The 14,202-nt window shown below is 54.1% G+C and overlaps 8 protein-coding genes across 8 annotated transcripts; 4 read left to right on the forward strand and 4 right to left on the reverse strand.

The window, feature by feature from the left end:
- Nucleotides 1-207: 207 nt before the first annotated feature.
- J4E93_003311 (uncharacterized protein) lies at nt 208-1,714 on the reverse strand (the record flags this gene model as incomplete). Its single annotated transcript, XM_049341251.1, has 2 exons — nt 208-1,248; nt 1,301-1,714. 2 exons carry the CDS (start codon nt 1,712-1,714, stop codon nt 208-210), a joined length of 1,455 nt encoding a protein of 484 aa, XP_049202133.1.
- A 1,145-nt stretch (nt 1,715-2,859) lies between these two features.
- Nucleotides 2,860-4,473, forward strand: J4E93_003312 (uncharacterized protein; the record flags this gene model as incomplete). Its single annotated transcript, XM_049341252.1, has 1 exon — nt 2,860-4,473. The coding sequence occupies one exon, from the start codon at nt 2,860-2,862 to the stop codon at nt 4,471-4,473; it is 1,614 nt and encodes a 537-aa protein (XP_049202134.1).
- Nucleotides 4,474-4,920: 447 nt separating this feature from the next.
- On the reverse strand, nt 4,921-6,014 carry J4E93_003313 (uncharacterized protein; the record flags this gene model as incomplete). Its single annotated transcript, XM_049341253.1, has 4 exons — nt 4,921-5,345; nt 5,414-5,754; nt 5,812-5,866; nt 5,948-6,014. The coding sequence occupies 4 exons, from the start codon at nt 6,012-6,014 to the stop codon at nt 4,921-4,923; spliced, it is 888 nt and encodes a 295-aa protein (XP_049202135.1).
- A 431-nt stretch (nt 6,015-6,445) lies between these two features.
- J4E93_003314 (uncharacterized protein) lies at nt 6,446-6,818 on the forward strand (the record flags this gene model as incomplete). Its single annotated transcript, XM_049341254.1, has 2 exons — nt 6,446-6,533; nt 6,610-6,818. The coding sequence occupies 2 exons, from the start codon at nt 6,446-6,448 to the stop codon at nt 6,816-6,818; spliced, it is 297 nt and encodes a 98-aa protein (XP_049202136.1).
- Nucleotides 6,819-6,981: 163 nt separating this feature from the next.
- On the forward strand, nt 6,982-7,915 carry J4E93_003315 (uncharacterized protein; the record flags this gene model as incomplete). Its single annotated transcript, XM_049341255.1, has 3 exons — nt 6,982-7,008; nt 7,065-7,089; nt 7,140-7,915. 3 exons carry the CDS (start codon nt 6,982-6,984, stop codon nt 7,913-7,915), a joined length of 828 nt encoding a protein of 275 aa, XP_049202137.1.
- Nucleotides 7,916-8,577: 662 nt separating this feature from the next.
- Nucleotides 8,578-9,562, reverse strand: J4E93_003316 (uncharacterized protein; the record flags this gene model as incomplete). The annotated part of the gene is made up of 3 exons (XM_049341256.1): nt 8,578-9,413; nt 9,464-9,488; nt 9,536-9,562. 3 exons carry the CDS (start codon nt 9,560-9,562, stop codon nt 8,578-8,580), a joined length of 888 nt encoding a protein of 295 aa, XP_049202138.1.
- A 377-nt stretch (nt 9,563-9,939) lies between these two features.
- On the forward strand, nt 9,940-11,435 carry J4E93_003317 (uncharacterized protein; the record flags this gene model as incomplete). The annotated part of the gene is made up of 3 exons (XM_049341257.1): nt 9,940-10,016; nt 10,300-10,927; nt 10,977-11,435. The coding sequence occupies 3 exons, from the start codon at nt 9,940-9,942 to the stop codon at nt 11,433-11,435; spliced, it is 1,164 nt and encodes a 387-aa protein (XP_049202139.1).
- Nucleotides 11,436-12,363: 928 nt separating this feature from the next.
- On the reverse strand, nt 12,364-14,151 carry J4E93_003318 (uncharacterized protein; the record flags this gene model as incomplete). The annotated part of the gene is made up of 1 exon (XM_049341258.1): nt 12,364-14,151. One exon carries the CDS (start codon nt 14,149-14,151, stop codon nt 12,364-12,366), a length of 1,788 nt encoding a protein of 595 aa, XP_049202140.1.
- Between the last annotated feature and the right edge of the window lie 51 nt (nt 14,152-14,202).

Genomic DNA, 14,202 nt, shown 5'->3' on the forward strand with positions numbered 1-14,202 from the left:
GTCAAGGTCGTACGTAACGTAATGTGCAATAGCAATTACCCATAAGGAAGCACTTATAAAGAAAGAGAAATTTGATCAAAACGTGTCTTTATCGTCAAAAAAATGTAGTATGCGTATCGAACGCTCTACCACTGAAATAATATTTACAACCAACGTAATTTTCCCTTGCATATATTTTCCCATATCATCAGTATCCCGTCAAGCGACTTAGAAAGCAAGCAAGACGGCACCCATCACAGCACCGACAAGACCACCGGCCTTGACATGGCTCGCCGCACCAGTGAACTGCGATGGTGGAGCAGAGAAGGTAGCGTTGCCAGAGGGCTGGGGCAGCGCACCAGTAGGCGCAATTGAAGGCACAACAACACCAGGTGCGGACCGAGTGTCGATCTCCAGACCAGACTCGGTAGGGTAAGGAGGAGATGAAGCTACCGCGGAAGTGATCAGACTGGAGATGGGCACGGCAGGGTACTCAGTCGTGAAGGTGGCGGGCGGTGCGTTGGTGATTGCTGGGGGAGCGCCGGTGACGGTGACGGTAGCAGTACCGCACTCGCATGGCTCATCTTCGCTATCGCTGCCAGTGGGCGAGTCAGGGCTGCCTGACTCTTGGGGGACAGCAGCGCCGCCGGTGGGGTAGTTGAAGCCGGATCCGCCATTGCCGCCGGCTGGGACAGCGGGAGGTGTGGGCTTTGCTGCGTCGCTCTCTGTGCAGGTGGTGGATGCACCGGAGGGCTTTGAGTCGGAACCGCTGTCAGAACCACCAGTGGCGGCTGGGGCGTCGATGCCAGATTCGATGGGAGCTCCGGTTGCGGCGGCGGAGTCCTCGATGGCTACGCTGTTGACAGGAGCACCCTCTGTGTTTCCGGCATCAATGACCTTGATGGACTTAAAGTCGCCAGTCTTGTCAGTCCACTCATACTCCTTGCCTGGCGAGTAGTTGATGACCTTGATGCTCTTGACGGTCATGGTGAAGGGCGCATCGTCGTAGGTGACGTTTCCTCCCGCCCACTGGCGAGTGCCCTCGTCCTTGGAGTCACCACCTGGCCAGTTTCCGAGACGAACATTGCAGGGCGTTTGGGGGTAGTTCTTGCCGCCATTGGCATCGGCGAAGTTCAATGTGCGGGTAGGCTTGTCGTCAACAATCCAGGTGAGCGATTCAGAAGTCCAGTTGAGAGCGTACTTGTGGAATTCGTTCTGGTTGTTGAGTGCATCAGCCTCGATCATGCGATCGTAGGTGGTAGTGTTGCCCTGGCTGGAGTTAGTTTTCGGAAAAAGTCATGGCAAATTGTTGTTCACGTACCTTGCCGAAGTAGTTCTGCTGTACACGGCTGTCAACACCACCAATCCATTCCCAGTCGACTTCATCCAGGTTGTCGGACTGAAGGACAATGGAGGAGATAATGCCGACGCCAGGAGCTGCCTTCATGACGACCTCAACGTATCCAAAGTGAAGCATGGCCTCGGATCCAATAGTGGGAGCATCACCCTTCTTCGCAACGGTAAATTCAGCACCCTCGGGTCCATACTTCAGGGAACCAGCAGTCTGCTTCCATCCCTTGATAGCGTCCTTTCCGGCAGTGAAGTCGGTCTCCCAGTTTTGGGGCATGGCAGGGTTGTTAGGGCATTTCTTCTCCATGGGGTTGCAATCAGTGAAGGTCTGAGCGGTGGCCAGAGCAGCCAGCACGCTCGCGGTAGTGTATGTGGAGAAACGCATGGTGGATATCTCGGTAAAGTCTAGTTGTTCGAGATAAGTTGATAAGACAAAAAGAAGTAGTCGTCCGAGAGTGTGCTGTACGGAGTCGTTTCACACGCAAGACACAATGTCAACAATGCGTAGAGTGGTGTTAAGGAATGTAGTGCTTCGCAAGCGAGCGTTGAAAAGAATGTAGTGACTGAGGTCGACCTGCGTCCAGAGAATCGACTGAGAGAGTGTGAAGTATGAAAGGTTAGACAAAGAGTGCAGGCCAGTGCTGCGTGTCAGAGGAGCACCGACTATTAAAAGTCACGAAATGCTATACGAAGCAATCTCCCCTGCGCGCCAGGACGCGCATCAGCGGCCAGCGGCCGAAGTCCATGCGGCTTCTCAAGCCCATGCAACATGTCTCCAAGTCAAGCGCTGCGTAGACCTGAATGGTCGTGATGGCTCTCCTGAAGTGTTTCACCAGCCGTCAGTGGAGACTAGGGCGTGTCAGGATAGTGCAGCCGCGGAGCCCGTTCTGGCGGCGACGCCGCAGGCGCCTATCAGAATGGAGAAGTGCCTGACATCGTCTGGCTCATGTTTCTTCTTCCCAGCCACTAATTCTTATGCTTTGGGCGTTGGCCGGCTGCGTGGATGTGGCTGTGCCGCTGCGCCCAGCAAGTGGAAGGGATTGACCTCGAAATTGAGATGCGCACCTGGGCAGCCCTGACAGCTGGAGCGATGCGCGCGCTCCTATCTTATCTTGGCGATCATCCGTCTATCAATGACGTCTCTTCAACGGCCGGTTGCAAACATGTCGGCGCATCGACGCGCGGAGAGCTTACAAAGGGGGATGTCTGACAGATGTAGTTTGGTAGGCGGCGCAGTCGCTCCGACACCCGGTGCCAGACATGTGAGATGCAGGTGTAGACGGGGCGCTACCCAGAAATAGCTAGTAAGCTTTTCACTCGATTTTTTCTGCCTACCAACATTCACGACTGAAGCCGAAGCTCACTTGCGCAGGGCTCACTATCGGCACGTGACTGGTCGCTACACCGCCTTCCAAGGCTCGCCCCGCCGTTGCCCCTCAGTGGCAGAATTATTCGAATTTCACGTGTGACGAAATATACACGCCCATGCCGATCCTTCAGATCCTGTAAACATTCCACACACAACCAACCATGACCACCACCGACGGAGGAATAGAGCTGCCACAGCAACAGCATGAAGAAGTTGACCATGTCGAAAAGCCCGTCACAAACGAAACGGCCACTAATGATGATGACAACGAAATTGACGATCTTTTCGAGGAAGAGGACGAGATAGTGCCAGAGTTAATATCGGGCGACCACCACGACTTCACCAAAGCCTACAACCGCCAGCGAAAGCTAAACGACACGAATATCCCAGACGATCACAAGCACAAGTCGAATCCACAGAAGCCGTCTGCGAACACAAACGCCTCCATCGATGACCAAGTCGCCTCCCTCGCGAAGCATGCGGGCAAGATTCGCCTCACCGGGCGCATGACGGGTGCGTCTGGGGGTAACGCAAGGGACAAGGACAAGGCAGACCGCGCGACAACCGAACAAGTTTTGGATCGGAGGACGCAGATGATCCTGCTGCAACTCATAAACCGCGGCGTAATCTCAGAGATCCATGGTGTCATCTCCACGGGCAAAGAAGCGAACGTATACCATGCGATGACAGAAGCGCCAGAGGAGGACGCCGACCCTATTCACCGTGCCGTCAAGGTGTATAAGACGTCCATTCTCGTCTTCAAGGACCGCGCGAAGTACGTCGAGGGCGAGTTCCGCTTCAGGCAAGGATACAACAAGAGCAACAACCGCGCCATGGTACGGATGTGGGCAGACAAGGAGCGTAGGAATCTGGCTAGGATACACGACGCAGGCATTCCATCACCAATGGCTCATGCGCTGCGGAACCACGTTCTTGTCATGGGCTTCGTCGGTGACCGCAAAGGCAAGGCAGCGCCTCGTCTGAAGGATGTGCGCTTCGAGGGTCTTACCGCAGAGGAAGAGGACGCGAAGTGGACAAGCCTATACCTCGAGATGCTGGCGTACATGCGCATCATGTACCAGACATGTCGTCTTGTCCATGCCGATTTGAGCGAGTACAACGTCCTGTACCACGAGGGCAAGCAGTGGATCATCGATGTCTCACAAGCTGTCGAACACGACCATCCTCGCTCTCTCGAGTTCCTACGCATGGACGTCAAGAACGTATCTGACTTCTTCCGCTCCCGCAACGTCGAGACGCTTAGTGAGCGCAAGGCTTACGCCTACATCACAAGCGCAGCAGGAGCGAAGACTGTCAAGGAGCAGGCGCAGATGGAAGAGAGCATCCGCAGCCTCCTAAGCAAAGAACCCTTGACCGAGGAGGAACGGAAAAAAGAGGAAGAAGACGACGACGTCTTCCGCAACCAATACATCCCCCAAACCCTCGAACAAGTCTACGACATCGAGCGCGACGCCGAACTCGTCAACGCCGGTGGTGCCTCCGACCTCCCCTACCAAGCCCTCCTTGCCGACAACGTCGTCAAGAACGGCTCGGATGCCTCCGATGATGAGTCAGACGATGGTAGCTCTGGATCTGAGGTTGATCAGAGTATCTTCGATAAGGGCCCTAGCCGTGGTAAGAAGCATGTTGATCATGACGAGAAGGTGGCGCATAAGAAGGCAATTAAGGAGGAGAAGCGCGAAAAGAGGAAGGAGAAGATGCCGAAGCATATGAAGAAGAAGTTGGTGAATGGGGGTGGACACAAGAAGAAGTGAGCGTGGAAGTCATCTGGCCTTGCAGTCTTCCGCGATCGCGGAGATTGTCTGAGTGCGTGCGATCGCAGTCAGCATAGACGGGCGTATGCCGCGACTCGCATCCAGCACGAAGAAGAGGACATGAAGAGGAGTAGCGCACTAAGTCAACACGCAATATGGTTGTCCAAGTGCCTGAACAGCCTCGTTATAGCGCTGCTTCAAATTCCACTGCGCAGAAACTCGGCTCTCCTGGGTCGTACCTGATTCACAGCCACCCTAGGGTCCATGCTACCATGTGCAGGCCAGGGTCCTTGGTACGGCTCAAGAAAAGGAAGCTGCTTCGTAGCAGACCATGTCGAGCATAAATGTTCGGAGTGTACTCCAGTGCGCTAGATAGATGCGATCGGAGTTGTTGAAGCATTATGAATCGAGTATCATTCCATGAAGTATCCATGTCCTTCGTCTGTCTTATAGCATGTTCTTCCTCCACGCTCTCGTCCCCAGCTTCTCAATCTCCGGTACTTCAACTGGGCCCCTGACATCCTCATCTTCCAATGCCTCTACAACCGCCTCACCCACCAGATCCGCTTTCAGCGGCTTAATGCCACCTGCGCCCATGAGCCATGTCAGCCTTCCTCCAACCGCGCTGTTTATCATCGCAGCCACACCGCCCGCTGCCGCAATGGGGAGAGTGAATGTACGGCTGCTATCGTACATGAAGGGCGCGCGAATGAAGATCGATCGCATGGTGGGGAAGGTAGATGCGATGAGGGATTCGGCTTCGCGTTTCGTTGTGATGTAGCGTGCGGGGAGGATGGGTGTGCCGGCGGCGGCGGAGATGTAGAGGTAGGTTGGGACTTTGCGGGTTGAGGCTTCTTGGGCGAGGGAAACGGCTGTTCACACACGTAGTCAGTCTCATGTCTCCACCGGGAATTTATCGGCAATGCCAGCGTCAACATACCAGTATCCCGATTCATGATCTCATACGTAAGCTGTCCATCGCTCTCCTGCGGCCTCAACTTCTCCCCCTCCTTCCGTGTGAGCGGATTCTGTGTTCCGGCCTTGGTGCTGCTGAAGGCGCGTTGTAGTCCTTTGATTGGGCTCTCCCGTCCGCTAATTACGCCCTTGTAGTCAGCTTCTAGCAATATACCCATGCTGTGTATTACGGCATCTGCGCCTTCGAGATGTTTTGTGTATGATTCGGGGTCGAGGATGTCGCCTTTTTGCCATGAGACCTTTTCGGACCAGTCGGGTGGTGTTTGCGAGGAGGAGACGGAGGACCAGTGGGGTGTGCCGGAGCGTCTGGGAGGGTGTTAATAGAGGGTTGAATTGATCTGGAGAGGATTTGGATGCGCGTACGATATTGAGGTTACGCTCCAACCTCTATGTGCTGCCGCTCTACATATCCGGCTGCCTGTTTGCTACATTAGCTAGCTGTTGTGCTGGTGTAAGGCTATTGCTCGAGCTAGCTCGGGGGAATTCCTCAATTGCATACCCAAGAAGCCATTGCCGCCGCATACCACGAGTTTCTTCTTTGCAGCTTGTGCTGTTGTTGAGGCCATTGTTATGTTGTGTGGTGGTTGATCAGACAAATGGTCAAAATATTGTTTGGCAGAGCAATGGCTGATGGAAAGGGACGAGTGCTGATGTCACTCCACTTCGCGTCTGTCGCGTAAGATCGAACAGGGATATGCGGAGAAGCTGTTCACCTCCGCGTCTTGCATATAGGTCGCGTTGTTGCTCCATGTCAAGGCATATTTCAACAAGACATAATCATGGACTAGACGGGATGAACCTGTTAATAGCACTATGGCGTTGTAAGGCACGTCGCACTCGCAGTTCTGACCAGTAGAAAGAAAGTCCATGTCGTCATGACGCTTCATATTAGCGTACGGGAGCTCTCATTCAGAGCCAAATGCAATATGGTATTGTTTCTGCTGTACTGCCTCTCGCATCTATCCAGACAAAATCAACATCCTTACAATAAGCTATCATGCAGGCTTTCAGAAACCTCTTCAAGAACGATCTCGTCCTAGTAGGCACGAACCTCACCGTTGTAGCCGGCTTCGCGACATATCTAGGTAATGCGCCTTCTCCCCGAACACACTTCTATTAAGAAGCGCGTAATGTTCTGGTTCTAACAGTTGTATTCTACAGGCTCCCGTGTGACGAAGAAGCTGGATCACATGGAGGAGGAGCAAGAGGCGCGTATGGACGAGATAGAAGGAACGCTACGCGGTCATATTGGGCTGATCGAGGACTCGCTGGACAGGATCGAGGGAAAGCCAAATGCAGGAAAGCAAGAGAAACTGTACAACCAGAGGACGAGAGACGAGAAGGGAGGTGGAAAGGGCCAGGACAAGTAGGCGGGGCGGGCTGACAAGGATTAGCTGTTAGCCTGCGTGCCTGCATATCGGTGCCAGTCGTAGCTCGACCTTTGACAGAATACACCACTTTATCATTTGCGCAAACCACTTCACACAGCATCCAAGACCGCGCCTGTTAATCTCACCTCGTGCGATTCACAAGATGCCTGCGCCCGCCTCAAATAAGCGCGTCAAGGCAAGTCGGCCGCTTCGATACAGCTGTAGGCGCATACTGATGATGGGCAGAACAAGCGCATCAGCCGAAACCTCAGTAAGATGCAGCACAACACTCGCAGCGAATCACTCACTCATCCCGCGTAGTAATCGGCTCCGAAGCCTGGCAGCTGCCTCCAGTAGGCCACCCCGACCGCCCCAAGGGCGTACCCGACGACCACACGAAGCGCTGGACCGTATACGTGCGCGTACCCGACGGCGACCCCGACATCCGCGCCTGGCTCAATAAAGTATCGTTCAAAATATTCAACACATATGAGAACCCTTTGCGCATGGTAGAGAAGCCGCCGTTCGAGGTCACCGAGACAGGATGGGGAGGTTTCAACATCGACATAAGACTGCACTTCCAGCCCATCTCGGGCGAGAAGGCGCAATATCGGCAACACTTCCTACAACTAGAGAAATACGGCGACGAGAAGATGCAAGCAGAGCAGGAGCGAACAGGCTGCGTGCGCTCCGAGTTTCTCGAAGTGGTGCAGTTTAACGAACCCACCGAAGCCCTCTTCGACGCCCTCACATCGGAAGACCAGTGGAACTACCTCATACCCGCCGGCAAGGGCGGCTCTAAGAAAGCCTCGCTCGGTGCGAACGGCAGGCTCAGACGCGGTCTGCCCAACGGCGAGCGCAGCGCCCAACTACCGGAGAAGGGTGCCGACGAGGTTCCTTTCAGCCAGGAGCAAGAGCAGGCGCTGCAGGACTTCTTCAAGCAGAAGATGGAGGATGTGGAGAGGCAGTTGGATAAGGAGGCCAAGAAGAAGGAAGAGGTAGAGGCTAAGCTCAAGGCATTGCGTGGCGAGCTGGGGCATGAGGCCGCTCAGCAGGCTGCGCAGCAGGCTAGTGGTGATAGGAGCCGGCGCAGGTGAGGATGCGTGACTTAGTCTCACTGCACCGACGCCTTGAGTCGCGGATACCACGGATCCTACACATGATGAGTTGGCATAAAGCATGCTAACAACATGCGAGAAGGGACCGGAAACGTCGGCGCTAATGCATAACGACATATCTTCGTGAAGCGCTGGTTAGGAACACGGGTGCCGTCTTCTCGTCGCTCAAGTCGCGCACCGCGCGGCTCCGAACGTATCCCGAGCCGCCGGACGACGACAAGAAACTTTTGGGAGTCGTTTGTTAGATTACGCCAGGCTATGAATTGGACATGGGCGTATACAGGAAGCAGGTACCGAGGCCCTGTGCTGGCTTACTACCTGCACCGTACTGTACGTTGGTGCGAGGGGTTCGTAATACGCCGTGTTTCGGGTAATACTATTAGAATAAGCCGTTTGCGCCGAAGCAACATGACACCGTGAATGGCGTCACAAACTGTGATTCCTTCTAATCAATATGGCGCACTGTGGTCAATGGTTGTGATCTATGATATTGTATTGGGTATCGTATCTCTGCTCGTGTTGTCCGTCACCCCCTCCGCCCATGTATACTCCAACCATCGTAATTCGTAAACGCCCGCAAATGCCAGACATGCCTACCGTAGCCAAAACACCTTGAATGCAAACACTTTCGGGTGTGAAAATCACTCGACTTCCAAATCTTTCGGTTCCTTAGGCTCTTGCGACTCGTGGAACTGAATGGCGTCGTCAATGTAACTCAGCACCGCACCCAGACTATCCTCGTCCTGAACATCCAGCTTGAGGAACGAGACCATGCTGAAGCCATCAATGAGCTCTGCCACAGCCTTATTGAGCTTATGAAACGAAGACCCGCTCATGAGACTCTCAGTCGACGCCGGATCTCTGTGTTTCCTCTCCTCCTCCGGCGTAATCTTCTTGCGCGCGGGATCGTCCTCAATGAGATCCGCATCGACATCAACAAAGCGCTTGAGGTCGCGCTTCGCAATCTGCCCTTTGACCAAATCCATCTTGCTCAGTATATTGATATGCGGCATCTCCAGCATCATCATAGCGCTCATGGCAGACAGTGTCCCCGAGAAGAATTTCGGCCGATCGATAACGAACGTCGCTTCGAGGAGGTATGCGGCGCACATGCGGATATTGAGGGACCCGGTCATGAGGTGCTTGACCAAGCCCGGTAGTATGGGTACGTGTGTGTAGAGTTCGATTTGCCCGGGCATGTCGAAGACGATGAGGTAGTCTTCGGTGACTTCTTCGAGGGGGTCGGTGAGCCAGTCGAGGTTCTCCATGAGGAACTCGAAGCAGTAGATTAGGCCCCCGTTGGGACCGAGGCTCATTTCTTCCATTACATCTTCGAGGCTGATGAGGTCTTTGATGTCGAGGTCGGGCTCGAAGGCGAATTCTTCGGCGGCGGGGTCGAGGTTTACGTAGAAGCAGGGGCGCTTGCTGTTTTGGAGGTGTTGTATGAGGGCGGTGCAAAAGGTACTCTTCCCGGCGCCTTTGATATAGGTGAACGAAGTCAGCAAATGTCTCATGTGCAGTTTATACAGAGATGCATCTCACCCGCAGGGCCCTTGTGTTGTTAGTTTAGGATATTCCTCCAAAGAGCGATCCACATACCATAACCAGGGTGCCATATTTACTCATCGTCGCGGTTGAGCTCTGAGTTATTATGGCGCGTCACTTCGGCTTAACAGAATCGAGGCGGGACACTTTTCTGCGGGCGGGCGGTGAGGGATATGAGGGGAGCGCGTGTGGTTGGGCCTAGCACGCCGAATGGCGACATAGCGTCCCCACGCTGCCCAGGTGCGGTTCGGCCGCCCTGCCTCACCCAATCCACTTTTTTTCACTTTGTCGGCAGTTAGTCTTGCCAAATGCCCAAAGCTCGCAGCTTGCATAAATCCTCCACTTCTTCTAGCCCCTCACTTCCCTCTCCTCACCATCCGAATCTTCCTTCATAAGAGCGTGGTCGGTCGAAAGCCCTAACTAGCAAACCATCCACTTCCTCCCACATCACCGCTATCATGACTATTCCCAACGGCAAGAACGCAAGCACGTTCCTATTTACATCTTTAAGTCTCCCACATCCTATAAACTTATCGTACAAGACAGCATGCTCATATCGTGTAGGAGTCTGGCAAGTCGCGGCTATACGAAACCCATGTGAGGCACATACTGACTTCGTATCTTCACTTTTGTAGTCGGCGAGGGTCATCCTGATAAGATCTGGTACGTCTCTTTCTCTACTTTTTCAATTGATTCTGGAAATGTTGTTCGTTGCGCGATAGGACACGTAACGTTCGGCGCGATAGACGGCATCCCCCACCTGCTGAAACCGGGACTTTCTCCACATCTTCTTCGGGACATGTCTGACTGTGTGCCAGCGACCAAGTCTCGGACGCCATCCTCGATGCCTGCCTCAAGGAGGACCCCCTCTCCAAGGTCGCTTGCGAGACCGCCGCTAAGACCGGTATGATCATGGTCTTCGGTGAAATCACCACCAAGGCCCACCTCGACTACCAGAAGATCATCCGTGGTGCCATCAAGGACATTGGCTACGACAGCTCCGACAAGGGCTTCGACTACAAGACATGCAACGTTCTCGTTGCCATTGAGCAGCAGTCGCCCGACATTGCTCAGGGTCTCCACTACGAGGAGGCTCTCGAGAAGCTCGGTGCTGGAGACCAGGGTATCATGTTCGGATATGCCACCGACGAGACCCCCGAGCTCCTCCCTCTTACCGTCCTCCTCTCCCACAAGCTGAACTCGGCTATGACCGCTGCCCGCAAGGACGGCTCTCTGCCATGGCTGCGACCCGACACCAAGACTCAGGTCACCGTTGAGTACGCCCACGATGGCGGTGCCGTCGTTCCTCTCCGCGTTGACACCGTCGTCGTGTCTGCCCAGCACAGCGAGGACATTACCACCGAGAAGCTCCGTGAGGAGATCAAGGAGAAGATCATCAAGAAGGTCATCCCCGAGAAGATGCTCGATGACAAGACCGTTTACCACGTATGTCCACAAACCTCAATACGTCCGTCCAGCATACTAACATAGCCAGATCCAACCCTCCGGTCTCTTCATCATCGGTGGACCCCAGGGTGACGCCGGTCTTACCGGACGTAAGATCATCGTCGACACCTACGGTGGCTGGGGTGCCCACGGAGGTGGTGCTTTCTCCGGAAAGGACTACTCCAAGGTCGACCGTTCCGCCGCGTACCTTGCGCGCTGGATCGCCAAGTCCCTCGTCCAGGCCAAGCTCGCTCGCCGCGCACTCGTGCAGCTGTCCTACGCCATCGGTGTCGCCGAGCCCCTCTCCCTCTTCGTCGAGACATACGGCACCTCGGAGCGCTCCTCCGACGAGCTCGTCGAGATTGTCAAGAACAACTTCGACCTCCGCCCCGGTGTCATCGTCAAGGAGCTCAACCTCATCAACCCCATCTACTTCCAGACCGCCAAGAACGGTCACTTCACCAACCAGGACTTCACATGGGAGAAGCCCAAGGAGCTCAAGTTCTAATTCTAACGCCTTGATTAAGATATAAAGGTGGGCTTGAATCAACTTCAGCCCAACCGTTTTCAAAGTTAATAAACGCGACGACAAATGCGTCAGTCGCGCAGTCAGTGAGTGAGAAAGATTTGCATATCTTTGGGAGGCGGGTAAATGAGCCTTTTCAACAAGTGTTTCAACGGCGTCCACAGGGCATTACAACTATACCCACATGATACCAGCCCGTTTGTACTTTCCAAAAGTTTCCTATGCGGATTTCCTTTTCATCTAGATCGGCCTAGGGCAGGCTGTAGATATACAGAGCTTCAACAATTGTTGGACCGCAGTACGTTGTCAACACGTACGTGAGGTCGGTTTCGCGCGCTAGTTCGCGAAGTTGGTAGTGGTTGGGGAGGATGGGACCTAGGGAGAATCAATCAAGTGCCAGCGAGTCTGCGTTGGGGTCTTTGACTCTGGCGCGGATAGCATGGTGCTATACCGACATACTCATGTCTTAGTGTTGCCGTGATGTGAAGTTATGTACGACATGGTGATTGGATCTCGTCATTCAAGGGACATCTGACCATGTTGCCTGCTACAATGGAATCTAACCATCACATCGTCTGTGATAGTATAGGGTCTTGAAGCCCACATTGGTACTAGGGTTTCGAAGACCGCTTCCAAGGCAAGAATAGTGAGTAAGGGTATATTTATACAATTGAGCTGAAAAGGATCTAAACAGTGGTATTCTGATTTATAGCCAAGGTGAGAGAGTAGAAACCGTTCCTTCGCCGCTCTATCCAGCAGCGACACTAGCCATGTAAAAAGGGCTATCCAATCCGACTCCAGTAATCTATGCTCTTGCAACTGCCATGCTCATAAAGGTATTCTAATGCCAAAAGGGTAATAATCGTAATCATCCATCCATGTCTCGTCTCATCTCATCTTCCATCTCACCTCAGCCACCAACAACACTCCCGCTACCCACACTACCACCAAGATCCCAGTAGTTTCTCGATGACCCACCGCTTCTCTTACTCTTCTTGGTACTCTGACTGGCGCAACTAGAGCTACTCCTGAGTTTAGTCTTGCTGCCACCGGTCGGGGGCGCGTAGTATGTAGCAAAGCGCCGTGACTCCCTCGGGTGAGACACGGACGACGTGGGGAGTCTGCTATCGGTCGTCGTCCGGTTTACCAAAGGGTGATGTTGGCGGATGATGGCTGCTCGGCGGGCGGAGCTGAGGTTGTCGTTTGTGGTTGTGGAAGGAGCACTGGCGGTACGGAGTGGTTGTGGTGGAGGGATGGGATGCGAAGACGAGGGAATGCTGGGACGTCGTGAGGAGAAGCGTTTCATGAGAAAGTTGAAGATCATTTTGACGTCGATGTCGCGTTCCCAATACTCGCGCTCTCGTGCTAACTCGTCGGCGATGTTTGTGGTGGAGGCAGGAGGGATGTGGGATGAGGTTGCGGCTTCGGTCTCGGTAGGTTCTTCTTCGATACCCCATAATGATGCTTCGCTGTAGGTGTGTGAGGTTTGCGCGGGAAAGGTGGGTGCGAATTGAGCTGAGGCGGGAGATGTGGTAGGTTGCGAGCTTGCGGTTTTCGAAGATAGGGGTTCAGATACGACTGTCGTGTTTGATAATACTGGTGTGAGACCCGCGTAGTCTGGTACTGATTGTGTTCGTTGGTATGTAGAGAAAGCTCCTGGGTGCTCAGAGAGCTGGTTGACCAACGTTCCCAGCTCTTGAGCTACCCTCTCGAGCAGCTTCGTTTGCCAGGTATCATCTGAATACCGGGACGCGTCGATACCTGCGTCTTGCAGAGCTTTGTCTGCTGAGAACTCGGCAGGCGTTCCAGGCGTAGGTGTGGCGGCCTCATCAGGTAAAGACTCTCCGAAAATGACTGAGAGTGTGTCTTCGTCCAGACCGATCAGATCCCTGATCACCCGCCTCGTTATCCGTTGCCATAATGATAGGTTCTCTGTGCCTTCTTCGGAAGATTCGCTCTGCACGTCCGAAACAGACTGAGCTGTAGGCGGTTTTGTGCCCACCTCCTTTTGCGCATCAGTCCGACTCGCTCCCGTACTGACCATGCTCATTCGCCGCCTCCGCCTTGTCTCTTTTTCAATCTCTTCTAGTAATGCTTTGCTTTGCTCAAGCCTCCACCTCTCAATGCGCTGTCGCTTCTCGTGTTCCGTGTTCGTGTCCTCATGATCGTCGAGGACTGACAGGTGCCGTTGCACGCTGGATCGCCGCCTGGGTGCTCGTCGCTTTTGTCGCTCGAACTGCCACATATGTTCCTGCATCGTCGCATTCGGCTTGAACTCGCCCAGTCCGTCATGGGTTGGTAACACAGTATCACCGCTCTCTTGCAGCCTGCCTACTGGCGCACCATATTCCGATGGCTCATGGAACGCGTGTAGGCCATCATCTAGACTATCCAGCTCCTCTTCCGTCCCAAGAAATGAGCCAGCACCATCGTCTTGTTCGGACCGCGCAGCAGTCTCAAGCGAGCCAAACTCGCTGAAGCGTGACAGACCAGCTGTCCGTGGAGTTCGGTCGGTCGAGGTGGTGTGTGTGCGAGTGGTAGCAGAAGGCGCGGTCGGCGAGAAGAGGACCCATTCCTCCGATTGATCAAGAGGTCTGTTGGCTTGCAATGAGGTAGTTGCGGGTTCGGTCGCGGGTTCTGGTGCTTGGTAGGATATCTGCCTTCCGGGCTGCGGTCTGTGCTGCTGTATGAAAGCCATCGTGTAGTATTCTGAAGTGTGCCGCGACGTATACGGTAGTGGCGATGGAGG

Source organism: Alternaria ventricosa (genome assembly GCF_023758065.1).
Source record: "Alternaria ventricosa strain BMP 2768 chromosome Unknown scaffold_4, whole genome shotgun sequence".
NCBI lineage: Eukaryota > Fungi > Ascomycota > Dothideomycetes > Pleosporales > Pleosporaceae > Alternaria > Alternaria ventricosa.